General features: G+C 33.0%; 4 protein-coding genes across 5 annotated transcripts; 1 reads left to right on the top strand and 3 right to left on the bottom strand.

Annotated features, from left to right (window-relative positions):
- Nucleotides 1–3,307: 3,307 nt before the first annotated feature.
- LOC130808022 (transcription factor TCP4-like) lies at nucleotides 3,308–6,105 on the bottom strand. Its single transcript, XM_057673454.1, has 2 exons — nucleotides 3,672–6,105; nucleotides 3,308–3,585 (listed from the first exon to the last, which is right to left on the bottom strand). The coding sequence occupies exon 1, from the start codon at nucleotides 4,683–4,685 to the stop codon at nucleotides 3,720–3,722; it is 966 nt and encodes a 321-aa protein (XP_057529437.1). The 5' UTR covers nucleotides 4,686–6,105; the 3' UTR covers nucleotides 3,308–3,585; nucleotides 3,672–3,719.
- Nucleotides 4,687–5,542, bottom strand: LOC130807684 (transcription factor TCP18-like). Its single transcript, XM_057672986.1, has 3 exons — nucleotides 5,400–5,542; nucleotides 4,761–5,244; nucleotides 4,687–4,695 (listed from the first exon to the last, which is right to left on the bottom strand). The coding sequence occupies exons 1-3, from the start codon at nucleotides 5,540–5,542 to the stop codon at nucleotides 4,687–4,689; spliced, it is 636 nt and encodes a 211-aa protein (XP_057528969.1).
- A 10,704-nt stretch (nucleotides 6,106–16,809) lies between the features above and the next one.
- LOC130808024 (protein TIC 20-v, chloroplastic-like) lies at nucleotides 16,810–17,911 on the top strand. The gene has a single exon (XM_057673457.1). It carries the CDS (start codon nucleotides 16,944–16,946, stop codon nucleotides 17,583–17,585), a length of 642 nt encoding a protein of 213 aa, XP_057529440.1. The 5' UTR covers nucleotides 16,810–16,943; the 3' UTR covers nucleotides 17,586–17,911.
- Nucleotides 17,912–18,844: 933 nt separating this feature from the next.
- Nucleotides 18,845–25,546, bottom strand: LOC130808023 (nudix hydrolase 10-like). 2 transcript variants are annotated; one of them, XM_057673455.1, is made up of 9 exons: nucleotides 25,285–25,546; nucleotides 22,602–22,732; nucleotides 22,431–22,496; nucleotides 22,120–22,257; nucleotides 21,536–21,613; nucleotides 21,399–21,449; nucleotides 21,285–21,319; nucleotides 20,126–20,234; nucleotides 18,845–19,503 (listed from the first exon to the last, which is right to left on the bottom strand). In XM_057673455.1, exons 1-9 carry the CDS (start codon nucleotides 25,502–25,504, stop codon nucleotides 19,288–19,290), a joined length of 1,044 nt encoding a protein of 347 aa, XP_057529438.1. In that variant the 5' UTR covers nucleotides 25,505–25,546; the 3' UTR covers nucleotides 18,845–19,287. The 2 variants fall into 2 exon arrangements, with proteins under 2 accessions (XP_057529438.1, XP_057529439.1); XM_057673456.1 differs by having other exon boundaries at nucleotides 19,305–19,503; nucleotides 21,285–21,309.
- Nucleotides 25,547–27,058: the final 1,512 nt, after the last annotated feature.

Here is a 27,058-nt window from a genome sequence, read left to right on the forward strand (position 1 = left end):
TTTATCGATTTCAAATAAAAAAATGAAACTTAACCTATAGGTCGGATCTATGAAAAATCATGCTTGATACAAGCGCCAATGCGCATACTAGTAATTCTTACCTTAATGCTATAAATCTTACCGGGCTTCCAAAAATCAATTGTTTGTGTATCGCTCAAATGCATAGTGAAAAATCTTTCATTACCTCAATGTCATTAAATGTCTCTAACTAAAACGTCAATCTAAGCAGTTTTAGGGGTCAGATATACACAACATTACCCTCGTAAAAACAAATAAAAACAAAGAAATCAAGACTAGTTAGAAATGAACTTCATTGGAACAAAAAAAGGGAGATCTATTCCAGAGAGGGAAGAAAAAAACAAGTAGGTATGACAGCAAATGCTGTAAGTTCATATTTGTACAATAGATGCCCATATCTAACTTCAATCAAAATAAACCCCACAAAAAGTAATATTAGTTTGCAGAGGGAGCTATCAATATCCCTTTAACACAAGCTACAAGGATATCAAGTCATTACTTTCTTCTATAATATCCCTGGGATTTATACATGTGTAATGTTGGCCCTTGATAATGAAAACATATGAAGCTCCATTACTTTTGTATCTCTAAAATTTTGGTAGTACTTCTCACATGTCTTCCTCAATACCTCAAATAATTTTAGGCATCTTGATAAAATTTGAGTAAAAACAAAAATGACAAAGAGAGATAATCCCAAAAGATATGGATCAAGCTACATGGACTAATATATCATTTTCAATAATCCTTTACATGAATTCTCTTTCTCCATTCATTTCGATTTTCTATAATCTCGACCAGTGTAACATAATTCGCCAGCTAATCTGCTTTTTGAATTCACGATTCGCAAGGAGATTAGTGAATCATGTGACAATGATCTCGATCATTAAATCTAAATCCTTCATATCATTTTCCACTCATGTCTTTCAGGTCCTTTTTAACCTTACTCGAATTCCAACTTTCTATTTTCCTTGCAGGTTTACTTATATATCACATCGTAGTCATTATCAATAATTTGAACAAGAAAACAAAAAAAATATTTTTTCTAATAACAATATTCCAATTTTTAAAAACTAAAAGAATATGATAATTTCAATAACAATTATAAGATGAATAATTGCTCAGAAAATTTATAGTCTGTTCTGCCTCCTGAGTAGTAGCTATCAACCACCCATAAATAAGTACCAACAACCATCAAGTATGTGTCCCCATCCCAATAGAAAGCTCAAGCCAAATAATTTATTATTGCAAATAAATGAAGAAAAGGAAAATATAATAAACAAATAAAATAAAGAAAGAAAAAGGCTACATAAAAGTTCCAGCTAGACATACAAAAACATTTCACCAGACATTGACATCACAGGGTTGGGGACCATGAGAAGCTGACCCAAGCTCCATGCAAGATTGGTGTCCCATCTTGTTTGTTCTCTAGACTAATTATTGAACTTTGGTGTGTTCATCTTAATACATTTATTCACCCTAGATTCTTCCTACAACCCACCTGATCTTAATATGGATAAACAATAGCCCATTAAGTGAAGGAGTATGTGACATATTGCAAAAACAAAGCCGCATCTTATTATATTGGTCGAGTTATACACACTTTTAAATCTTGTGAAGCGATACTATATGCATAAAGGTGAAAAAAAACCCGTGTTTTAGGCTGGTTCAAGAGATACCTCATAAAATGGGCCGCATAGTTACATGGAAAGTGGAACGTAGCCCCGCTTCGCGATATGGGAACGTTCGTCCCCAATCACCACGAAACGCAACCCAAATCACTCAAGGTGACGTCCTTGAGTAGAAGAACTTTTATAAAAGTATCTTGGCCTTCATTTACAAATTAAACAAAAAAAAGGAGGAAAAAATGAGATGAAACCTAAAATCTTTAAAAAAAAAAAAAAGAAAAAAGAAAACTTCACTCAAAAACGATTTTGTATAGCAAAAAAATCATTTTAATTTAATTTTGTTTTCAAAATATATCCTTTATACATAGTGTATCTCATACCCAATCGTCCTAGAGTCAATCTAGGTTGCTTTCCTTGTTTTCATTACCGTTCAAAATTCCAAACCCAGGTAAAAATGATGGGCCGAAAAATAAAAAACTTTCATACTTGAGGAAGCATTGATCAAATAACCATGATTTGTCATTGAATAAGCAAAAAGCAATCTAGGGTCAAAGATGATGTCTTAAGAACCATTTGAGTAAACTTAATGGAGCTTGTACTAATTTGTGGGTATTACTCTACTTGTCTTTGTTTTGATAAAAAGATGAAACACATGGATGACACTATCACATTTATGAGCTATTAAGTACTAAAGAGGTGATAAGGCATAGCTGGTAAATGTAACTACAAATTCAGAAATCTCTACCTACATACAGCAAATTGCCAAAATCTCCCTAGTAGTGAAAAGAAGTGGTAGAATCACAAAACTGAAAGGGACTTATAACTTGTATGGCATACTATACTTGAGAAAAACACAAGCAAAGACAGATGTACAAAGATCAGCAACTATTTCAAATCTTTCTATGTTTCTTATGAGGAAGCTGGTTTGAAGTAATCTCTTTCAATTTCATGAATGATTGACACATTGAAATTAGAGAGTATATACATGGGTGTGTATGGCATTTTAACTTTTTTGCTGGCTTTTTGGTTGACTCTTGGCTATTGGTTTTTGTCGTCAAAAATTCCTTTTGGTAAACGACTTTCAAGGCTCTGGAATTGTTGTTGTCAAAATGACTTTTAAGCCAAAACAAAAAAGCTACTCTATACAGCTTTTCATTGGGTATTGGCTTTTCTAACCTACTTTTTTTCTAATAAACAACTAACATCTAATTTTACCAAACATTTCCTTCATATTTGGCCTTTTAGTTGACTCTTGGCTATTGGTTTTTGGCGACAATTTTGGTAAATGGCTTCTAAAGCTCTGGCATCATTGTTGTTGAAATGACTTTTAAGCAAAAACAGAAAAAACTACTCTATGTAGCTTTTCGTTAGATTTTGGCTTTTTTAGCCTACTTATTTTCTAATAAACAGCTAACAATTACAAAACATTTCCTTAATAGTTGGCTTAACATGTGACACCTCCAAAGGCCCATACCATTGTATATGCCTTTCTCAATGGAATTTGAGAAAGCAACATCTCAGATTGTGTACCAAACAAGATAAAAAAAAACAGAGAATAGCCTATTCAGAAACACATTATTGCACATTGCTCATAACACAAATATCCCAAAAGGCAAAAATAGTGATGAAATTAAGTAAGCTATACTAATATTGTAGACATGAACTAAATGGAAAAGCATCATGATATTATAGATGGATAAGGATAATAAACTAGTAGCAAATACAACAATGATGACCATAACAAGCTCATCAAAACATACATGATAGCTCAAACATATGAATAAAGAAAATCTACTACAGAAATAAGTAACCAACTGATAAGATAATTAAATTTTGCAGGAAATATAACCTGAAATTATATCCTGTCAGATTTTTTCTTCCTGCATATTTTATGCCATTGATTCATAGGAACTGAAAACTCCATTGTTTCATTAAAGATTTCCTGTCACACCAAACCATAGAAGTTAGAACTGATAGCCTGGAAGACAATTGCAGCAACACAAACAGTACTGAGCCATAAAGTATCACCTTTAGAGACTAATCCCAATAGAGGGTGAGTCTTCAGAGTCACTCGTATCAATGGCGAGAACCGGAGGAAGCAGAAGATGGCCTATTAAGATCGCCGTTCTGCTCCTCCTCGCCCTGTATCCTAGCAGGTATATGGAACCCTGAGAATCCACCCGAAACGAAACCAAGGCCTGATAAGGCATGTGGATGGACTTGAATAGCTTGATGATTATGATGTTCACTCGAGCTAGAAATCGAAAAGGAAGGGTCACTAATCCATGCTCGGATAGAGGGTGTGTTACTGGACTGAAGGGGTCCCCTCTGTGATAAAAACTGGCTGTGTTGGCCACCACCGAACAGTGGTTGCAGCAACGGCGAAGGCTGATTGAAAACATATCCACTGCCACCACCATTGCTGCTGCCACTCCCGGTACCAACACTGTGGTGTTCGGTACCAGTTTGTTCGGTGTTCCAGCCAACTACAAGCCTATGGAGCCGTCCCAATTCCGGACTGGGATGATGCTGGCTATCACCCCAGTCCGTATGTGGGTTCTCAAACCCAATTGGGACGGCTCCTGGAAACAATGCGTGTTGCTGCTCATTATGTGCAGCACTACCACCATGATGTGAATGTGAGTGCATCAGGATTGGATCCTGGAATGACTGTAATGACAGCTTCAAATCTTGATTCTGCCTACCATTACCACCACTTCTTTGCAACAATCCAGCATGAAAATAGTCTTGAAATTCAGAAGCTGAACTATTACTAGTGGGTCCTACATTACCTCCACCACCCATAGGAAAAAAGGACTTCATAGTATCAGCAATAACATCAGAATCCAATGAAGGTGGTAATAAACTAGACCCTGAATTATTATTAACATTAGAACTATTATACAACTGTTGTTGATCCTCACCACCATATAACCTTTCACCACTTCCACCACTACCACCACTCCCACCTCCCTTTTCCTCCTGCATATCGTCTTTCACATCGTTCTTCTTTCGCCTCCTGTTCGAGGTCGACATATTCATACTAGAAGGACTCCAAGCAGGCAATTGTTCAAGCTCATCAATGGCATTCTTAGCCTTCTTAATCAACCAATCTACAGCTTTACTAGGACGATCATACCCAAGACGATCTTGTACATCATAGAATTGTATAGCTGTATGAGCCGAAAGCCGAACCCTCCTATCTCTTGGTCCTTTAGCAGTACAGACCTTACTATGCCTGTCCTTTCTACCTGTGGCTCTAACAATATGACCCCCTTGAACTTCAACTATTTCACCAATTCCAGCTTTTCTTAAGGATGTTCTAGAAGAACCTGATTGTTTCTTCTGTTGCTGTTGAACCTGTTCTGTGCCTGCAGGAATGGAAGAAGAAGATGAAGGAAAGTAAGCCCTTTTCTTAATGGGTTGTTCAGATTCTGAAATGGGTACTAAATTTTGAGATTCTAGTTGATTATAAAGGTCTCTATATTGCTGCCCAGATTGAGATTGATGAAGGTAAAACTGATGATGATTGAATGGTGATTGTTCTTGCAATTGTAATGGTGGAAATGGTTGCCTTTCATTCTCTTCTTCATCTACATTTCTGGGGTTTTGATTATGAAAAAAGAGGTGATTTTGGTGGAATTGAATCCTTTGAGGATCCAGACTCAAACCCTTGTAATCTTTTGGTTCTTCCAGTTTTGGATTTTGGGTAATTCTTATTTTTGTTATTACTAACACTAAAAATGATGAAAAAACAAGTAAAATTCTTTTCCTTGATGCTGAATTTCTCTTTGTTCTTCAATAATCTTCCTATCCTGCTGCTGATTCTGTTCTTCTTGTTGCTTCTCAGTTTGCAACACTTCAAAAACTTGAAACCCCCTGCCATTCAACTCTACCATTTCCATTAAAGCTTAAATCTTTCACCACTTACTTATAATTCCCAACAAATTCACACAATACCCACAAAAAATTACTCATTTTTGTGCTCTCTAACCCATTTCTTGACAACAATTAAGAAGAAAAATACAAACTTTCTGATGACAACTTCAGAAATAGTACTGAATTTGTACTATCAAAGCTTAATGGTTGAAAAAAAAAAGAAAAAGAAAAGGGAAATGGGTAGAAATTCTCTTGAGATGAGGAAATAAAAAAAGAGTAAATCTTGGTTAGAATGAAAGGTGTTACCAATTTGGGTTGCAATATTGGTATAGTGTTTTGGAAGAAGAGCAAAGAAAGAAGATCATGGGGAGATGTACTGAGTGTAATGACATAGTAATGTAATGGAACAGTAAAATTATAGGAAAGAGAAAAAGGGCAGTAATTTGGTGTGTAGCCTGTTATCTATGCATAACACACAACAAAGGGGGGCCTTTGATGCCACTGCTAGTAAAGGTCTCAGACAGTATGCTGTCAGAATTTTTTCTTTTTATTTTTCAAAATTTTTATTTTCAAGAAATTGAATTTAAAATCCTTCATTTCATCACTTGCAAGTTGCAATGTTGCAAATTACAATATTTGTTTTTTTTATTTTAAGTAGAGGATAAGAGTAGGATTTATAAGTATTAAAAAAAATTCAATGATTTGATATTTATTTGATTATTTAATTGTATTCGATTTGATCCGAGATAAAAAAATTTATTAATAATTATGTAAAAATCAATATGGATATAAGATTCAATTTTGAATTGACCTGAAACATCTAACATGAAATAGATCGGATGACCCAAATGAACACCTCTAAATGAACACCTCTAGGTGAGGTGGATGGGTAACAAGAATCGAACTTAATACCTTATTTGAGGAAAGTGATACTTCTTTTGTTCCATAATACTTGCTATTTTTTTTTTCACAAATTCTTGGGTCGGCACCTGGCCCATTATATATGTTTTAAAGGAAATTCTACATAGTAGCATCTAGTTTTCATGAAACGCCAATGATAGCACTTTTGTATTATTTTTCCACATGGTAGCATCCAGTTTATGCACCATCTAACTGCCGTAGCATTTTCCGTTAAATTCTTGTTAATTTCTGTTTAATTCATTATTTTGTAAGATTTTTCTAAATGGTAGCATTTAATTTTTGCTCTCAAATGTTTAATTCACCATTTTAACGTTTAATTCACCGATAATTTATCAACGCTCTTAAATGTTGTAATAATTTTATTTTCATTCAAATTATTGGCATTATAAAGTTCAAAAGGTGCATTACAAACATTAATAAATAATTCAAAAGGAAGTTCAAAAGGTGCATTCCAAGCACTAATACATATCTACTTAATCGTTATAATATTTAAGGGCGTTGATAAATTAATCGGTGAATTAAACGTTAAAATGGTGAATCAAATATTTGAGAGCAAAAACTGCATGCTACCATGTGGAAAAATCTTACAAAATGATAAATTAAACGGAAATTAACAAGAATTTAACGGAAAATGCTACGACAGTTAGATAGTGCATAAACTGGATGCTACCACGTGGAAAAATCTTACAAAAGTGCTACCACTAGTGTTTCATGAAAACTCGATGCTACCATGTGGAATTTCTCTTTTTTAAAATATAGTAAGTAGGCATTAAGAATAATGTAAGTAGACATTTATGATATTGAAAATAGACATTAAGGATATAGTAGATAAGAGTTCTGGCTATGAAGAGAACAATTAACACTCTCAACAAAGTTGAAGAGAATGCCTTTTAGGGTTCCCAATTGTATGAACAACTGGGGAGATCTGAGTTGCTTTTCCGGCTGTTTCACTCTGTATCCTGCACGAGGTAGCAAACGAGGGCTGGAGAGGGGTCCTTCAGAGGTCCTCCTCCGATGATAAATTTAGTAGGGATTATGAAAGAATTACTGATATAGCTTTTAGAGATTTAGAGTTATCTTTTTCTGAGAGAAGAATGCTTGGTATTCAGTGTAAAAAGTTGTCCTGCCTTTGGTGATGCATGGCATCGTATATTTATAGTGGGTATGAGGAGAGGTCTCCTAAAATCCTAATGGCATTTTAGGCTTTTACCTTGAGAGAATCTTTCTTGGGACAAGTAAAAAGGAAAATGGGATATTCCTCAAGTCTACGTGGGGTTTGGTGATTTGTTGATTCTTACACCACGATCCCCCCTCCTTGTCTTTTAGTGTACCTACATAAGTAGGGTACGAGGTAGGTGTAGTGTCTTGCCTTATACAAGCATTGGCAGCTTTTTACGTATGACTGCAGTTGTCTCTTGATACGTCATCGTTTCCGTTACAATTATCCTGCAGGTATTAAGGTTCTTCCCTCTCTGTTAGGGTCCTTTTGGTATGACCCTGTTGCTTTTGTGAGTCCTGTCGTCTAAGCATGGTCCTCCAGGGAGTTAAGTTGTCTTTCTCAGGGAGTTGGGACCTCTGAAGGGACCCTGGTTGTTTCGTTCTGCCTTCCGTTCATGGTGGTGATTAGGGTTTCTCCTCTTTTAGAGTCTTGGGGGCTAAGGGTCAAGTTCCAGCACATACACTTTGTCCCTCATGTCTATTGAGTCATGGTTGAATGAGTCAACTGGTCTGATTCTGGTTTATGTTCTTCTTTTGGGTGCTCTTCAGAGTTGGGGTGTCTATTTCTGCAGGATTTTGAAAGAAAATTTCCATTTCTTTACTCGTTCTTTATGAGGTGTGTGATAGCACTATCCCTATACATGCCCCTTAGTCCATGTGTTTTAGCAGATATGCTAAAGGACATGGACTATGCTTGCTCATATATGTCTCAGGTTTGCTTCTTCAGGGTGGGTTCTACATGTATTTTTGTTTCTCTTTTTTTTTTTTACCATCTAGTATGAGGTTTTCAGGGTGTTATATCTCAGGACGATATTTCCATATGACCATTGTGTCATGGTTTGTGGAATTTTCAAGTTGCTTGGCTTTGGTAATATTTATCTTGAGAGATGGGGGTATAACTTAGTCCCAAGATTAAGGATAATGTAAATAGGCATTAATCTGTAATGGGTTGGGCTTGAGATACGTCTCTCAAAGAGACGGTCTCTCAAGAGACTAGCTGATTTTTTTTGTCTATTTCACAATAGGTGCTACTACCTTTGTTCCATAATACTATCACCATTTCAACTTGGCATAAGTATTAAAGAAATAATTGATTGATAACAAAATAGCATTGTTGTTCTTAAATTAAATGACAAAAGTGTAAGAGGTAAACGAAATATGATGTAGGAATAAAAAAGGGGTAAATAGGATAATTTAAGAGTTGTTTTATGACATAATATATGCTTATATAGTATTGAGCAAGTATTGTGAAACAGACTTAAAAAGAAAATTTTGTAGCAAATATTATGGAATGGATGAAATATATTACTATGTAAAGTATATGTCATTAAGTAATTTACAAATTATCATATTCATTCCTATTTTATTTTTACTCAATATCTCATTGACTTTTACACTGTTTGCACCTAAACAACTTTAGAATTGTTCATGTTTGCTTTTGTGGAACAATTAATTACGAATTTAATCCTCTGTTTTAGGAATAATCAGAAGTTAATGCTGGTGATGTATAAGCTTGTCTTTGCTATCTAGCCAAGCTATGCAGTAAGATCACCGAAGAAGATTCATGTTCCTGTAAAATGCAACAAGGGGTTAGCAGGGCCCGAAATGTTTTTCGGGGGACCCACTTCAACGCCCAAGTTAGTATCTGTCTAATTCAAGTTGTCTAATAGGTCCTTTCAGGAGCATAGTGGCTACAAGGTGGATTACTACTTATGACTTATTTTGATGTGAGGTCTTTATGAAGAAGATGATTTCTAGAAAATATTCCTAGTATCTGACAAATGTTCTATTGAAGATTAATTAGAACACTTGTAATAACTCTCTTGTATTTATGATTATGTTTTTAATGTTTTTCTGAAAATCAACGTGGGTCCTTGAAATTCAGTTAAAATAACTCTTTAGCAATAAATTACTTAGAGTTCTTTGTATCTCTCTTAACAGTAGAATTTTAGTTACCTCATTTATGTGCCCCATGAATTTGTATTTATAGTCCATCATTGTGCATGTAGAATGTTCCTTTTGTTATTTCATCAATTTCCGAAATTCTCTTGCATGCCATTGTTGCTGTCTTTGACGTGTTGATTTTTCCTTTACTTTGGTGGTTTTTCCTCTAGTTTAAATGGCGCTCTTTGCTTCTTTTATTAACACGTGTCCCATTATCTTATAATAATTTTCAACAGTGGATAATTGTCCTCATAATCGTACGTGACTTTCTCATGCACTAACATTCTTAATGCATATTCATGTCTTCTTCAATCTTTCCAGATAGTTGTTCCCAAAAATTTCCCCTAATCTTATTATTTTTCTCCAGATTAACCTTAAAAAAGACTTCCAAGATAATTTTCTACCAAAATTACTTATGACTTATACTTTACATATACAAGAATTACTCTAGTTTTGCCTTCACCAAGTAATGAATGTTTTCCAAGAAGCATTAGATAATTAAGTCATTCATGATCTAATGTGACTTATTACATTCGGAGGTTTCCATGCTGTTGAGACATGTCTGATCTTCGGACTGATTTAAATTGCTTCAACCGACTAATAACTTGCTTTTCGTTTTTGTCTATTTCACAGTAGTTGCTATTACGTTTGTTCCATAATGCTCGCACCATTTCGACTTGACATAAGTATTAAAGGAATAATTAATTAATAGTAAAATAATTTTGTTGTTCTTAAATTAAATGACAAAAATGTATGAGTAAATGAAATATGATGTAGGAATAAAATAGAGGTAAATAGGATAATTTATAAGTTGTTTTATGACATAATATATATTTATATAGTATTGAGTAAGTATTGTGAAACAGACTTAAAAAGGAAAGTTTAGCAAATATTATGAAATCGATGAAATATATTACTATATGAAGTATATGTCATTAACTAATTTATAACTTATCATATTCATTCCTATTTTATTTTTACTCTATATCTCATTGACTTTTACACTGTTGTTATTATTTATGTTCAATGTTGATATTTTATTACTAATCAATTATTTCTTTAATACTTGTGTAGTTCAAAAGTATACAAATAATATGGAATAGAGGTAGTACATATTACAATTTATACAAGACTCAAACCTCTGTAAATTGCAACATTAATTTTAACAATTTTCCATTATATTTGCAATAAGTATATAAATTTATTTAATTAATTTTGTTTGTTTGTTGCTAGGTGTAACAAGAAAAAAATATTTAAAAATTTATGAATAGGGTGAAAAATAAGTCAAATATCTAAATAAAAAAAATTTAGCAAATTTTATGGGATGCAAGAGCACATTGATTTTCAATTTGTGACATTTACTAATCTTATAAGAAATGAAGTTGATCATATTTATTACCAACAAGTCAATTGAGAACAATAATATCATTGACAAGCGTAAAATTGTATAGATGTAATGTAATTATCCTCAAAATTATAATTAAATATAAGTTATTTAATGACATTGGATTAATAAAATGAAATCTAATGAAACACTTGGTAGTTTTAGACGTCTCGCTAATTTTACAAAACATTTATTATCAAATTTTCTTCTCGTCTCTATCCATTTCACTTATTTTATCCACTTATTATTTTCTTTTTTCTGATATATACGTTGTTTTAGCAAATTTTTCCATGTTGGTAAGAGTAACTCTTCGCTTTTGTAAATCAAGTTTATTAATAAGTAAATATTAAATATAAAGTAACTATATAAAATATAACTGAAATAAAATAATTTTATTAATAATTTAAATTGAAATAAATTGTATAAAATTACTTAAATTAAACTTGTTATGAAGAGTGTCATGAATTGTGTGACTTAAATGCATATTTGATGAGTGCATTTATGTGTGACTCTTGGGATGGAATCCAATGAGTATGTTAATGTGGGTGTTTAAGTTGATAACTTAATGATTGTAGTGTTTAAAGTGTGATTTATTAAGGTGAAGTATTCATGGGAATAATTGGTGTTAATGGTGATTAATGAAGAAGTGCAAAGGGTCTTGAAAAATACTTTGCTCAAGCAGAAACTGACAGAAAAAGTCTGAAGGTCGCTCGACCGAGCAAGCTCTTGGGTTGGTCGAGCGGACAAACAGAATGTATCCAAAAGATGTGTGTAGCTCGCTCGACCGAGCGAGCTTTCTGTTCTGGTCGAGTGGTTTTTCTGATATGCCTAGGATGCGATTTTTCGACCTTTCAAGTTCTTGAAGTTGTTACATATCATTCATTATTCAACATTAAGCATGTATTAAGTGAGCAATTGTCATTGAATGTACTTAGTAATATAAATAGAGCTCTCATACTTACTCAAAAACACATCAAACACAACCCCTAAGCCAAATACATAGCCTTTTGATTTTATCTCTTACTCAATTGTAGTACTTCATTTGTAAGAGTGTTTTATACTCCTTTGATATAATATAAACAGAAACTACACACAACGGAGGACATAGCCATCATTGGGCGATCCTCTTTAAATCTTTGTGTCTCTTTGCAAGTTTTACATTATCAAACATTATTCAGTTCATTATTATTAGTATCGTTCATCAAAATTCTTAGCCTCATATCGATGTTGGCAAGTTACTTCAAAACTAAATAAAATAGATGTTTTGTATGAAAAAACAAAATAGGATGAATTCAACTTGTTAGAGCTCAAATTGAATTGAAAATGGAAGTTATAGGCTTCAAGGAGAACATGATACTAATACAAGTTATACAACCCACAAAAATGAAAAATCAAAGGTATCTAAGAGATTAAGACTCACCCACAAACCTCAACATCCTTTTCATTTACCCTTTCCACCTTTCTCTTTCTCTTTAATCTATTGATTACTTTTCTTTTCTTTCTTTCACACTTATACTTTTCTTGGGTGGGGTAAGAATATGATTGAGGTTAAAACACATACTAATAATTATTTTAAGATTATAAGTAATTACTTTAAAGTTATAAGTTATTACTATAAATCTACTAAAATTGATTACTTTAAAACTACTAATAGTCACTTGAAGGTTATAAGTGATCACATTAAAATGATAAGTGTACATCAAGTCAGCCCAATAAAGATTATTTTACCGTGAAACCGTGATATTTGAGAATTTATGTTATTAGTTTATTTCGAAGTACAATAAGCAATTACTAATACATTTTTGTTTGGAGATACAATGAAGAATTAGTTTAGTTAGTTTCAAATATTACCTTTTTTAAACAAAAATGAAATTTACATTTCAATTTCAACCTATATTTCACATCTTTATTAAAAGATATGTTTGACCATTGTTAAAGTATTTTGCAGTAATCTTTTAGAAGTACTTTTTACAGCAAGCATCTTGTACAAGGAAAATGATTGTGACACTACAAAAGTACAAACATTAATATTGAAAATAAAAGAAAGCTCTAAATGTCTATTTTTACAAGTAATTGAGAAGTTTTTGTCCAATTGCCTTCAATTTTGGTACAATTCATTAAAATAAATCATTTTTGTAATGTTATAAAATGACGTTAATCTATGGGTCAGTATACGCAATTTTACTCTTATTATTAATAACAAAAAAGTTATTTTCGATTAATCTTTAATTGCAAATATCATTCGCAACTTTATATAAATAAGAGGTGCACAGTGCACATGATTCAATAAATCATTTTCATATAGTCCAAAATCGAAATATTATGAATCTTTGGTATACCTTATAAGAATTTGTAATTTTCAAAATAATTTCAATAATTTTATTTCAATTTGTTTTAGTTCAATTTATTCTTTTCTAATTGGTTCAATTTATTTCCTTTACTCTTATATTTATTGTTAACTTTTTGATAAAAAATATTCAGTTCGTTTAACTTTAGTTCAAGTTACTTATTGTTATTGATTATTATTAAAAAAATATTATGTGTTGTGTCGTGTCAATCTCACAAAATGATGATTATGACATGTTAATAGTTTATTATAGTTATTGGCAAGCTGAGTGATCTGTAAATCACGTTATGTCCAATTATAAGTGGATTGTGTGTATACAGACTCGACTGGTGACCATGTTTAGCTAAAAGTGTTGATTTTTTATATGAAGGGAAATGCCTTGTAGGCCATTTATATATTTATTATAATCTAGTCGTATAATAGACGTTGTTGTAAATTACAAGTGGGATGTGGGCCCTGTGGCCTACATCAATAATCAAAGTCAAAATTATATCACTCAACTATGAGAGATTATGTTTATAGCAAAATACCTTTAACAGAAATTGTTGTTTGAGACAATCTCATCGTGAAACATATTTTATATATGAATTAAATAGGCTGTTTATCACATACTATAAGAATATAAACTTTTTATCTGAGATTATTTCACACTGAGTAACAATCATTGACAAGAGTATCCCTACCTTTAATTGTTCCCATCGCAAATTACAACTCTCTAAAGTCTAATCGTTCCCCAAAGAGGCCCAAATGTGTTGATCCCACAATAAGCCCAAAAGAAGCCCCATAAAGCTCATAGATCACCTTGGCTCTGGACATCTTGGTAGCTAATTTAGATTTTTTGAAATCAATAACTGAAAAAATAAAAAAATTAACAAAATAATCTAAAAAATCAAACTTATTCCAAAAGTAAGCGTGAAATTTCCAAATTTGAGGTTTGGGGCTGTTCGCGGTTACTAACTACGAACAGGTCAAAAAAGGCAAAGTAGTTGTTCGCAGTTACTAACTGTGAACAACTATTTGACCTGTTTGCAGTTACTAACTGCAAACAGAATGCTGCACAAAAACAGGTCAAAATAGCTGTTCGCAGTTACTAACTGCGAACATCTATTTTGTCTTTTTTGACATGTTAGCAGTTAGTAACTGCGAATAACCCCAAACCTCAGGTTTGAGAATTTCACACTTACTTTTTGAATAAGTTTAATTCCTAGATTATAGTTATTTTTTTTATTTTTCTCTTAAGTATTTCAAATTTTCACTAATTTAGCTGACCAATTCTTGCATAACCAATAGAAAATTGTCAAATTATTGACCATTTTTCCTGGTTTTGATTTTTGGTTATAGTTTTCAGAGAAAATCGAAAATAAAAAATAAATAAATAAATAAAATGATAATGAACAGGCCTTAAAGTGAAAGTTTTCATATTGAAATTGTTTACGATGGAAATTTTGGGAGACAATATTTATAGTGGATCCATATAGGTTCTTCTACCATTTGCTAGATTTTTAAGATTATTTTTTAATAAATTATAATATTTAAAATGACTGTGTTAAATATTAAACAACTAAAAATGAGTATTTAAGTACCAAAGTGAATATATTTATTAATTTAGATGAACTAATATTTAGCCCAATTTTAAATCGTCTGAGACCATCTTAAGTAACAACCTGTAAATCTTTTAGCTATAGATTATTCCTTTAGAAAGACACCACAACATGACGCAAGTTGGCTCTTGTTCATACATACAATCATGATTTGTATAACAAATTACATTCATATTCCATCAATGTTGTTGACTTATTGTAATCAAATATAATTCCTCTCCTCCTAAACCAACATAATATGATAATGATTTAAAAATATGATTATTAGGGGTCTAGAACGAAAATGAAACAAGTTATCATATTATACCATCATACAATATAATAAAAGGATAGAATTATAAATATTAATATGAATATTCAACAAAAATAAATACAAAGTGATCTAAATTGGATTTACTTTGTGATTAATTTAGGATTTCAGGGTGTTTAGTTCATGACTTTTGGCTTAACTTTTTAATTGACTTTTGGCTTTTGACTTATTAGTTGGTTAAATAGAAAAAAAGTACTCCTATTTGGTAAATGACTTTTAAAGCAGCTGAAAATTTGTATTAAAGTCAAAATAAAAAAAGCTGTTTTAGCTAGCTTTTTTAGTTTACTTTTGGCTTGTTAGTCCGCTTTTTCTCTAACTAACAACCAACAACCAATACTCAAATTTACCAAACATCTCCACAAACAGCTGCTTTTTTAACTAAAAGCCAAAAAAAACAATAGGGCCTGAGCAAAGATTACGGAAGCCGTATTTATGTTTATAATTTTGATCAAAATAGAACCCTTCACAAATAATTAGAAAAAACAGTTTCGACTTACAAAAATTCTTAAAACAAAATAAATTGTTAAAGTTTTAACTTACAAAAACTTTTGGGATATCAAAGGATTGAGAAGAAATAATTTAAGAAGGAAAACTTGAGAAAGAGAAGATAAAAAGATTATTTTGGGAAAAGATGCAAAATAAAGTTTAAGAAAGAGAATTAAAGAAATCAAAAATGGCAATTGAATGCAATTGCCCACTTTTAAATTTATTTGTTTCAAAAGTATTGAATCTGGGCACCGCGTGTGGTTGGTCAACTGTTTATATATTGTTACTTAGAGCATGCATTAATATATAAGGCTTTATTTTTTCAGGTGTCTATGTAGTTGGGCACATAAAATGAATTTAAAATTGTCTTAAAAAACAACTAATATTTTCAGTCATTTAAACAAATCAATTAAAAAAATCGTCAACAATCAATTGACAAACATCCTTTTCATATATACTTCCTCCGTTCTATAATACTCGTTATATTTTTTTAGCAATTTCATATTACTTGCTACATTTCCGGTTTTAGTAATAAAACAATCATTTAAAGTTCTACCTACTCCTATTTTTATCCTACTCTATGCTCTATAATACTCCCTTCTATTCAGCTTATGTGTCCCATTTTCTTTTATGGTCAAGTCACCTTAATTGTTCCATTTCTATTTTGGTATGGGTTTTTGACTTTTATGCCCTTAGTAACTTTATCCTATTTTCAATTATACTCTTCATTATCCATACTAATTTTCTTCCCTTACATTAAAAACCCATAATGCCACTCTCTTTCCTACTGTCCACTTTTGACTCTCCTTAAAATCCGTGAAAAGTCAAATGAGACTCTTAAGGTCGATAGGAGGGAGTAAAATAATATACTATACTCTATAAAGTAACTTAACAACCTATTTTTCCTTTTTCTTTTTCAATTAACAATAATAAAATATTATACTCTATAAAGTAAACAATCAGCTACAGTATAGGAAAATCATTTTTCTTAATTCTCATGCCCATGCAAATGTAGCGATTAAAACGGAAAGGAGGGAGTACAACCAAAAAAATTCAAAAGGTTGACATGGCCTTTTGTTTACCCACAGTTTTGGAGGTCATAGATGTGTCTCATCTCTCCTTCAATCCTCCATTCTTACTTCTCAGTGTGGTCATTGGCAAAACTACCTATCTCTTTGCATTTCTTAACAAAACCCATTAATTTTCTACCATGGCCACAACTTATCTCTTAACTTTACCTTCATCATTCAATTACATGCCCAAAACCCATTACTCATCTTCTCTTCTTCCTCTTAAAGGTCATTCCTTTATCACCTTAACTAAAACACCCACATCCCAAAACCCTAAAAAAAGGTTAATTCTTTGTCAATCCAATAAAAACAATGATCTTCCTGATGCCCCAGATAAATTAATCTCTGCAATTTGTTACTTTTACCCTTTTTTTGATGGAATTCAATATGGAAAATATGTTGTTACTCAATTTACACCTCTTCAAGTCCTTTTACAACCTTTAATTCCTGCTATAAAAGTCTACAAAAGCTTTCCTCTTAATGGGGTTTTAGTATTTTTCACCCTTTATTTTGTTGTTGTTAGAAATTCAAATTTTAGTAGATTTGTGAGATTTAATACTATGCAAGCAATTGTTCTTGATGTTCTACTAATTTTTCCTGATCTTTTGGAAAGGACATTTAACCCAAAAGATGGTATTGGGTTGGATTTGATGATGAGTTTGGATAGTACTGTGTTCTTATTCTTGTTGGTTTGTTTGATTTATGGGTCTTCTATTTGTGCTCTTGGTCAAATTCCTAGATTGCCTATTGTTGCTGATGCTGCTGAAAGGCAAGTTCTTTAAATTAGTTTCAGGCTCAGCTAATCTTGCAAGCGACTGTCTCAATACGAGACTAATAGCCCAATCGGCCCAATTATAGTTTTTCCCGATTATAGCTAATTTTGGGTTATTCTATGATGTGTTTATGTGCTTGTGACAAATCAAAAATTGTATCAAATTATATACTTTGGATTATTGAGCTGAAATATTGTTTTGTGCACTAACATTTTGTTGTGTTTTTCCGATAAAGATATATATTAATAGAAGCTAATTATTTGCTTTAGATTGATGTGCTTTTGGTGTATAAATGAATGACAGTTGAATACATTGTTACCCAATTGCTGAATGAATTTGTAATTTGTCCAAAATGGCTGAATGGATTGCAATTAGCCCAAAATGGCATAAACTGATTAGTGAATTATGCAAAGGGCCTATTCTAGAGCTTAATTCCAGTTGAGTTGGATTCGGTTTGACTCGGTGAAACATAATTCGCCAATTATTTCACTTTTTAGTTCGTGTTTTGCTCAAAATGACCTTAAAATAACCTAAAATCGACCATAATTTGCTTATTTTGATTCGCGATTCACAAGGATATTAGTGAATTATTAGTTAATTATGTGACAGCGGTTTGACTCGTTTCAGCTCTGTCCTTGCACTTAAGCTTAACACGTTACATTTACTTTCACATTTTCACTATGCTTGAGTTCAGTTTAGTTCGATTTAGATTAGCTTCATTTGATTCGCCTCAGCTAAGTTCCGTTCAGTTTAGTTCAGTTCACCGGTTTTCAGCTCTGACCATTACCACTTTACCACTCCCTCTTCCAGTCATTTGGGATAAGATGGACATCAGAAAGGAGTCTTAAATCTGTAATCTTTGAGCATTAAGCTGTAACGTGTTTCTACAAGGAACACCTCTAATTATAGGACACAAGACCCTTTTTAAACTGACCTGAAACACCTGATTCGAACTCAATCCGATAATCCAAATAAACGTCTCTACCTATAAGTATTTTTGGAGTACTCAGAGGGAGAAATCACTTGCCATTGCCCATTGCCAACATAAGAGCATAAATTCTTGTGAGAGGCAGTCTCTTTGAGAGACTATTTCTAATTGGGTCGACCTATTATATATTTTTAAAATCTTGTAAGTAGGCATTAAGAATGATGTAAGTAGAATCTAAGATATTGAAAGTAAGTACTCAAAACATTAAGCTTTTATATATTTTAGGAGTACTTAAAAGGAGAAAATATTTGCCTAACATAAGTCAAATTTCCTATAAAAAACATAATACTTATTTTACTAGAAATATTTTACAAAAATGCAAGAAATAGAATTTGCAAAGAAGCTTTTGATGATCAATTACAATATATAACATTCGTCAATTGTTCTCAAAGAATTACATTCATCATACTATTTTCTCAGCTAGCTAATAGCAAGCATTTAGTTCCCTACAGTTCTATTAATCCAAATCCTGCAGCTCATCTTCCTAGCTATGCTAAAATCGATATATCGACAGACTGCAGTTTCGATGCTATATTAATACTAAGATACAAATTTATCACGAAATCAGCAAATTGTCGGGATAAAAGAAGCATCAGAACTCTAGGCCAAACATAAAGCAAGTGTAAATGAATCGAGCAAGGGGATAGAAAACGGCAATGATCAAGTCATATATAGTAAAGTTTGATCGAGTACCAAGAAAAGGCGATCTAACATTCAACTGTTTCACAGTCGGTTAGTGATGGTTTGATTCGTATGATGCAGATCTCTGGTGTTCATGTATAAGTAAGGTGGTTTACTATCAAACGAGGATGATAGTGATACCGGGGAAAATCCAGTATAATTCTTGTCTAACTTGGCTTGACATAGATCGATTATGCGCTTGAAGAGCTCGGACCTCTGAGATATAGGTTGAGCAGCAAAGTCTCTAATCGGCATCCACTGCAGATAAAAAGCAAGATATGTGTAAAATCTTCCATATGTATAAACAACTATATCCAATACCCAAGTGTAACACCTCGGCCCCATCAGTCACAGTGACTACCATAAAGGCTGTAGACTGGCCCCACAAACCAACATAAGTCTTTTCAGCGCACTTTGGCCTTGCTCGTGCGCATATGAGAAAATTTTCCAGAAGGTTATTCATCTTAAGATTTACTTCCCACCAAGCACGTTTAACTGCGGAGTTCTTAACAAATGGGTTCCCTTGAAAAGAAGATACACATTGTTGATATGATAGCCTATCATCAACCCGGGGTAGCTCACCAAGACCGAAAAGGACCATGTCTGTGGTACTCCTAGTGACTATGCTCCTTCCCCATGAGCAATGGATGCAGTTGAACTAGAACAGACATCTATATTTATAATATAAGTGCACATAGCATTCGTAGTTTTGCAGCGGACACTACTTTTTTGCAAGTAGTCTAGAAGAAAGAAGCAGAGGATCAATCCAATGCAGACATGACTCCAGTTAGATCTCGTCGAAAAGAAGAAAAATTTAAGGGGCAGTGCAGCAGTAAGAACACCTAACAATGCAAATATGTTTGTGGTTGAGATTAAGTACCTGGGCAGCCTCAATCTCCAAATCTTGCTTCTGAATTTTGAAAGATGAAGGTTGCAAGAAGCACAAAAAGAACAAATCTGATTTTTCGAAGAATGCCTTGTGAGTTTGCCTACAAAATGAAGAAATCCAATAACGAACCAAGTTTTACTCGACCTTCACAGCTTCACCACTGAGTAACTCCCATGCTTGAGAATAGACAATAATAAACGATGGAGCCGCAAGCTAATAGCCCACATCTCAACTAATTCATTGCAAACAAGGCACAACAGAAACACCAGACGGTCCAAATTAATTCAGGTCATTGGGTCAGTTTTGGGACACTGATGTTTCGGGTTGGGTCAAAATCTGGTCTTGTAATCACATTGGTTTTGCATCATTGTAAATCTACTTTTAAAGTCGGGTGAAATTCTTGCACAGTTATACAAGGTTGGGTAAATGTCAGGTTGGGTCTGTTTTGAACAGCTACTGCACACTTACTTTCAACACTCTGTTTGGTTATTGGTTTTACATGGTAGGAGGGAAAGCTAATGAAACTTTGATGTAATACTCTTATCACCTTTTTTGTTCACAAAATTCATTCTCATCCATTATCCATTATTACTAAAAAGGTTTTAATATGTGGTAATGGATATTAAGAAGAAAAGTACTATTTGTTTAAGGATTAGAGCTCCATCAAGAATCGACTCTTGTTTCAATCAGGTCCTAGGTTTAATTTTCACTAAACCCTCCCCTTCCCTTAGTCTACCCTGTAATCAAAAACAAAAAGATGAGAACTTCGTTGCGTGGATATGACACAAAATATTTTATAAAAAGTTAAACTATAACACATTCATTACGTCGATTTAGCACAAATAACCTCACGGCCCGTAAAAGACAAATGACAACTAAACAATTGATACCCTTAGAACAACCCCCACAAATGTAGTGGTTCAGATTGGTGAATGTCTCAGGCAGTTCACTGTTACACAAATACTTGCCTTTTCTGTCCCTCAACAGCTAAGTAGCATCATAAATTACATAGAAGCAGAGATCCAAAGGAACCCAATGTAGTTTAGCGAGTACCCTCAAGCCACTTCCATTAGTATCACAAAATTTGAACGCGTGGAAGAAGGAACACTTACAACGTAAAAGAATTCCAAAGAGAACTTTATAAACATACCTGAATGCAACGACCTCGATAAATTCTGCATCAATCTAAACACAGAATAGTATTAGCTATATCGGTGTCCTCTTCATTCTCGCATGAAATAGAAAATAGTAAAACGCTACTTACTCCTGTCTCTTCTTTTACTTCTCTAACAGCTGCTACAGATATATCCTCTCCCTACACATCCAAGAAACCTTAAAATTATGCAACATACACAAGGGAATCGTCTACAAGAATTAGAGTAAAATCTCTAAGCAAAATACCTCGTCCACAACTCCTGTAGGGATCTTCCATATACCAGTTCCTCGGAATCTACCACTATTTTCCTGCACTACAAGAATCTAAACACAAAATATGATCATGCTAAGTCAAAATAATTTCAGTAGGAAGTTTGAAGTTTGGGAGAAGCAAAATATTAGCATAGGCTTGTTTAAATTAATCATATGAAATAAGACATCTAGAAGATGGCGAGACAATTTTGCAGGTGGGTATAAAACATATTCTCAGTCTCTAGACCTATGTTACTCGGACTCTTCATTTTTTTTCATGTACCTGTGTCCGATCCTTGATGCTCGGACATTGGTATGACACTTAGACACTTCATTTTAGGCGTTAAATTGAATATTTAAACGAATCTGACACTTGGACACGTACCGGTATCCGACATCAGTACCCGAGTCCAAGTACCATAGTTCACGACTGTCAAACGTGCTACAGGAATGACACATTAATGATCTATTCAAAGCATTTTTTGTATCATATAGGCACTGATTTACGCTAACAAAAGTGTGTTATAATTTCAATTTTCACAGGTATAAATATCAAAACAACACAAATCGTCGCGCACCTCTTTTTCATCAGTTAAGACAATAGCACCAACTCCTATGCGATGTGTAGCATTGATGGGGATTGTACATATAGTTTCAGGAATCCAGTAAACCAGCATTAAATAATTTGGTTCTGCATGATGATACCAAAAGCCTTCCTATAATCAACACGAGATAATTACAGAACGAAAGCAACAATTCCACAAACAAAAGCGAAAGATTGTAGCATAACCGATAAACTCCAGTCTATAAGATTACGCTGACATTCAATCTTTGCAAAACTAATTGATGTCAATAAAGTTTTATTAAAGACCCCCTATAAGTAGCATACCTTGACGACGGTTTCAACAAGGTTTGCAAATCCAATGGGTAATTTTATCCACACACCCCTTTTCCCCTGCCAAAGAGCAGCATGGATATTCAACAACAATGGAAACAAAAAACAAGGCAATATGGTGACAATACAGTTCTCATTTGTCAATATAAAATTGATGAAAGATACCTCATGCTTCCATTGGGACATTGAGGCTCTAAGGGCACCAAGGAAGACCTTGGAGTCCATCGGCTCCTCCATATCCACAATGACACCTCCATGATCATCATTGGTTGCAGGAAGCAGTCGCATCCTGTCTTCTGCATCCACTCGAACTGTCAGTGGTGATGAATCCAAAGAATTTGACATGGGTCCAATAGCTATAGTTATACTGTAGCACAACCTGAAGGTGAAGAAATTAAAGGAATGATGTATGTTGATATAATCATTCTTACAATCTGTCTATAAAGTTTTTTTTTTTTTTTTTTCTATTCTCTACATTTAAGTTTCTAGAATAAATTCAAAACCCCATTTGGGTCCTTGATAGAAACCTGATAGTCCTTCAACAGCATGCTCTTGGGTACGTTCATTTACTTTTCAAGCTTTCTTCCCTTACCTTTTTCCTCTTAACAAAAATAATTTTTTGAATATCTCTCGGCTTAGCGCATTTCATACCGTTTCCTAATCTTTTATAAAATTTTGTTCTCTATATTCTTATGCCTCACTCTCAATCTTATCAAAGTTTCCTTTGCACATTAAGTCAATAACTCGAAATTCCCATTCTGACTAGGATTTCTTCTCTTAACTCTAGGTGTAGTAGTAAGTACAATTTACTCATCAAACAAAGAAATACTTCATTTAGAATTAAGCAAGCCTTCTAAATGACGCTTCCTCCTCCAGTCGCCAGCCAAAAGACGACATTGAAGGAGAACTCTAGAATATAATCTTATCAAACAAATTTTAAAGTAGTCTTAGTCAAGCTATAAATCATAATCATCAAACATTGAAATCTTCTATCTCGTTTATTAACTTTACACAGGGGCGGAGCAAAAATTGACATACTCTACGAAGACCTGTGCAATTTTAAAAATTATGATATTATTCTAACAATTTTGTATCCTTAAACACCTAACATATACTAAGTAATTCAATATTAAGGCCCCTAATTTTTGGGGCCCTGTGCGGTCGAACATGTTGAACATGCTTAGAACCATGAGTCTTTACATCTATTTGCTAAGTTTTTTCGTAACTTTGACAAAATTACATGTTACGGAAAGCTAAAAAGAGACTTCAATGAGTAGAGAATACTAACAGTTAAAAGGCAGTAACAGCAAATACAGAATTATTCCGAATCGAAAAAATTACTGTTATATGCTTCTATGACTTCAAGCGTCCTAAGTCCAAACAAGAAGTGCTTGATCAATTTCAAGTGCTCTTCTGCCAAATATTCTTAGACAGTTTATATTATCATTGGTCAATATGTAATAGACAGCTTCCAGAAAAGGGATCGTGTTTCCTTTCAAAGTAACAACACTTAAACAATTCCATATTTTCCAAAGCTTGACAAAGCAGAATTTTCCAATTAGCCACAGGCCCACAAGGCCACAACTCCACTGACATCACAAAGCCTATAGAAAATATAGACACTATTTGTCTAACAGTGAAATATTTGATCACCCATGAACATCATGAAGAAAAGAAGCCAAAAAATAATAAAATAGTGGGAAATTATCCAATAATTTCCTTAGGGTAATTATCCATCAAGGTCGTGCAATGGCTCTAGTCTACACTTGTACAAGGGTCACTCAATCAGTCTCCCTTAGACTAATACTTTATTACAAAGACCAACTTTATTGAATAGACCATCTAGAATATCTGAATAAGCCCAAGAAATGAGATGATTTTTTATGGTTATACTATCACTACTCCTCTTCCTAGAGTTTAAACATCCTCATTTACTCAATATTTCTTACTCCATTCGATCGTAAAACTTTATCATATCTCTTGGCACGACCTGCAGTGCTACTAGTGAGCAAAGGTCGACCACTCTCACCCTCAAAATTATTGAATATGCAGTATACATGGGATATTTGGCCTTTAATCCTACGTTTGAGTCACAATACTCATATGTCTCACTCTCAACATAACAAATTGGTCAAGTACCCTAATCTCCTAACAATTTTCGACACCCCCACCATAAAGTCTTTCCATGATGTTAATACGAAAATTTTAAGGCCCTCGCTTAAAATCATGACTTGGCATCTAGGAATGAAAGGTACTAGAAATTCAAATTTTCTTACTTCATCCCTCTCCTCACCAAAAAATAAATCCCATGGTAGTTTGACTTTGGAGCTCAAATGAAGTAAAGTTAATAACTTCACCATTATTATAGCAAACAAACCCCCAAAATGACTATAACACCGACCTGTGGGTAATAATGGGTTGATGACTATGACTAATTGACTTTGAGTACTATGACACCCCCAAAATGGATGAAAAATATACCTCCATTAAGATAACAAATTTGGAAATATTCAACAAGGTGAGATAACAAAATGAGCATAATTTAGAAGTCCAAACCTAAATCATTCATTTGGGATGACAATTTGAAGATAATATCAAATAAAGTCAACAACTTTCATCATAATATCATCAAATGATCTGGTGTATGTTCATTTTTCTGAAAACCCAAAAATTCCCATATAATAAATGAAACCCACTTTAAATCTTCAATCAATTTTGAAATCAAATTGAAAATTCAAGAGACTATCAATAGTTAACTTGTAATATCATGACAAAGTGTAATATTCCAACATTAAAATGATAACAGAATAAGAGCATAAAAAAGCAAGAAGAGTAACAAAATAAGAACCTGTAAACAAGAAGAATTCAGACGTGAAGTTGTGAATGAAAAAGAATAAAATGAATGAATGGCTATAAATAGGAAAAGAGGGGGGAAGGGGTAATTGTTTTGAATTGTGGTTAGTAGTCCAAAGTGGGAAGGTCGCCGTTTCATACGGAGGTTGATGCTGATGGAGATGCAGCTTGGCGGGTAATGTTGGGAAGACAGTAAGACACCATATACTGCTCATCAAACTCTCACCAATATTGTGTCTCCGCGTTTGTATCACAAGTAGGGGTCTATTCCGCGCAAGGTAGATCTGAGTTATCAGAGTAACTATTAGGCCTTGTTTGAATGAAAAAAAATCTCATAATTTTGTTAACATTAAAATTTCTTCGGAAAGATTTAGAAGAAAAATAATTTTTTTTTCTTTTTTCTCCTTTATATTTTTAAACAAACAAGGAATATTTTTCCTCTCTTTCCCTCCTTCCTAAACGAACAAGAAAGCATCTTCCCCTCCCCTTCATTTCTGTTCCATGTCTTCCCTACCATTTACTTTTTTCTCTCTTAATTTGCTATCCAAACATAGTATTAGGGCTCTAAATGGGAACAAGTTTAATAGACTTAGTGCATAATATTATTGTGCAAAGCTACTCAATTGTATCTGACAAATGCTACTCACTTTCCAATCTACTAACCCACGTTTCGTTGCTCAAGCTCAAGTCTAAAATTGGTGCATATTATTTCAGTGTGCACATAGATCATGCAAGAACAACTCTCAAAGACAAAATCCTCTACAGTCTTCATTACTTTAACGAAATGTAGAGTTAATTCATTGCCCAAACTAATGGTTGATTTGTAAGTTGTTAAGCAAGATGTTTAAGTCAATTGTAATGCATATGTTTGATAAATTTAGTTGTTAATTGTTGGCTATTTATCGGAGAAAAATAGATAAAAAAACTAAAAACTAATGAAAAAGCTATTATTAACAGTTTTTTTATGGTGAATTAAAAATAAATTTTTCAATTGATTTAAAAGTTTTTCACTAAATACTTTTTGATTGTTTGAGAAAATAAACTTTCTCAATAGACCCTATTTTCTTTCCATCCATTATTACTAGTATAATGAAGTCCATGGACTTTACTTCCAAGCATCTAAATAGTTTACAAATAACACATACTTCCTCCTATTCAGTTTATATATCTCATTTTCTTTTATGTTCAAGTCATCTTAATTGTTCCATTTCTATTTTTGGTATGGGTTTTTGACTTTTATACCGTTTATCCTATTTTCAATTATACCCTCCATTACCCATACTAATTTTCCTCTCTTACATTAAAAAACCCATAATACCTTTCTCTTTCCTACCCTTAGGGTCCCACTTTTGACTCTCTTTAAAATCCGTGAAAAGTCAAATGGGACTTCTAAGGTAAATAGGAGGGAGTATAATTGAAGTATTGAACAATGCACTAGAGCTATTACCTTGGCCCTTGACTTATTGAAATATGCCGCCACTCGTTTTCCCTTCAACGCACGTGGACATTAGAAAATATGCAATGATAAGATGGACAATAAAACTTTATGTGGTGAAAGTTTGATGATAATATTTTGAAGGACTAAAAGTTTTGATTTTAAATATAGTTAAAATTTGAGGTGGTAAAAGTTTGAATTTTTTAACCATTTTATTATAAATGAATTTAATCTACCCCTTAATTAACTATTTATTATAAACATACAATATTAAAAAATATTTGACAGGAAAACGCCTTATATTTATAAAATAATGCTATAATTTCAATAGAAA

Source organism: Amaranthus tricolor, chromosome 3 (assembly GCF_026212465.1).
Source record: "Amaranthus tricolor cultivar Red isolate AtriRed21 chromosome 3, ASM2621246v1, whole genome shotgun sequence".
Lineage (NCBI taxonomy): Eukaryota > Viridiplantae > Streptophyta > Magnoliopsida > Caryophyllales > Amaranthaceae > Amaranthus > Amaranthus tricolor.

Bases quoted from the DNA above. Each gene is read 5' to 3' on its own strand.
- LOC130808022 (XM_057673454.1), bottom strand. From the start codon at position 4,685: ATGAATATGTCGACCTCGAACAGGAGGCGAAAGAAGAACGATGTGAAA.
- LOC130808024 (XM_057673457.1), top strand. From the start codon at position 16,944: ATGGCCACAACTTATCTCTTAACTTTACCTTCATCATTCAATTACATG.
- LOC130808023 (XM_057673455.1), bottom strand. From the start codon at position 25,504: ATGAGCAGTATATGGTGTCTTACTGTCTTCCCAACATTACCCGCCAAG. The intron at 21,614-22,119 runs GTGCGCGACGAT...TTTTGTGTTTAG, and splicing joins TCTTAACTGATGAAAAAGAG to ATTCTTGTAGTGCAGGAAAA. The intron at 21,450-21,535 runs GTATTTTGCTTA...TTGGATGTGTAG, and splicing joins CTACAGGAGTTGTGGACGAG to GGAGAGGATATATCTGTAGC.
- LOC130807684 (XM_057672986.1), bottom strand. From the start codon at position 5,542: ATGGTAGAGTTGAATGGCAGGGGGTTTCAAGTTTTTGAAGTGTTGCAA. The intron at 5,245-5,399 runs GTTTTTTCATCA...TCAAAACCCCAG, and splicing joins CAAGGAAAAGAATTTTACTT to AAATGTAGATGAAGAAGAGA.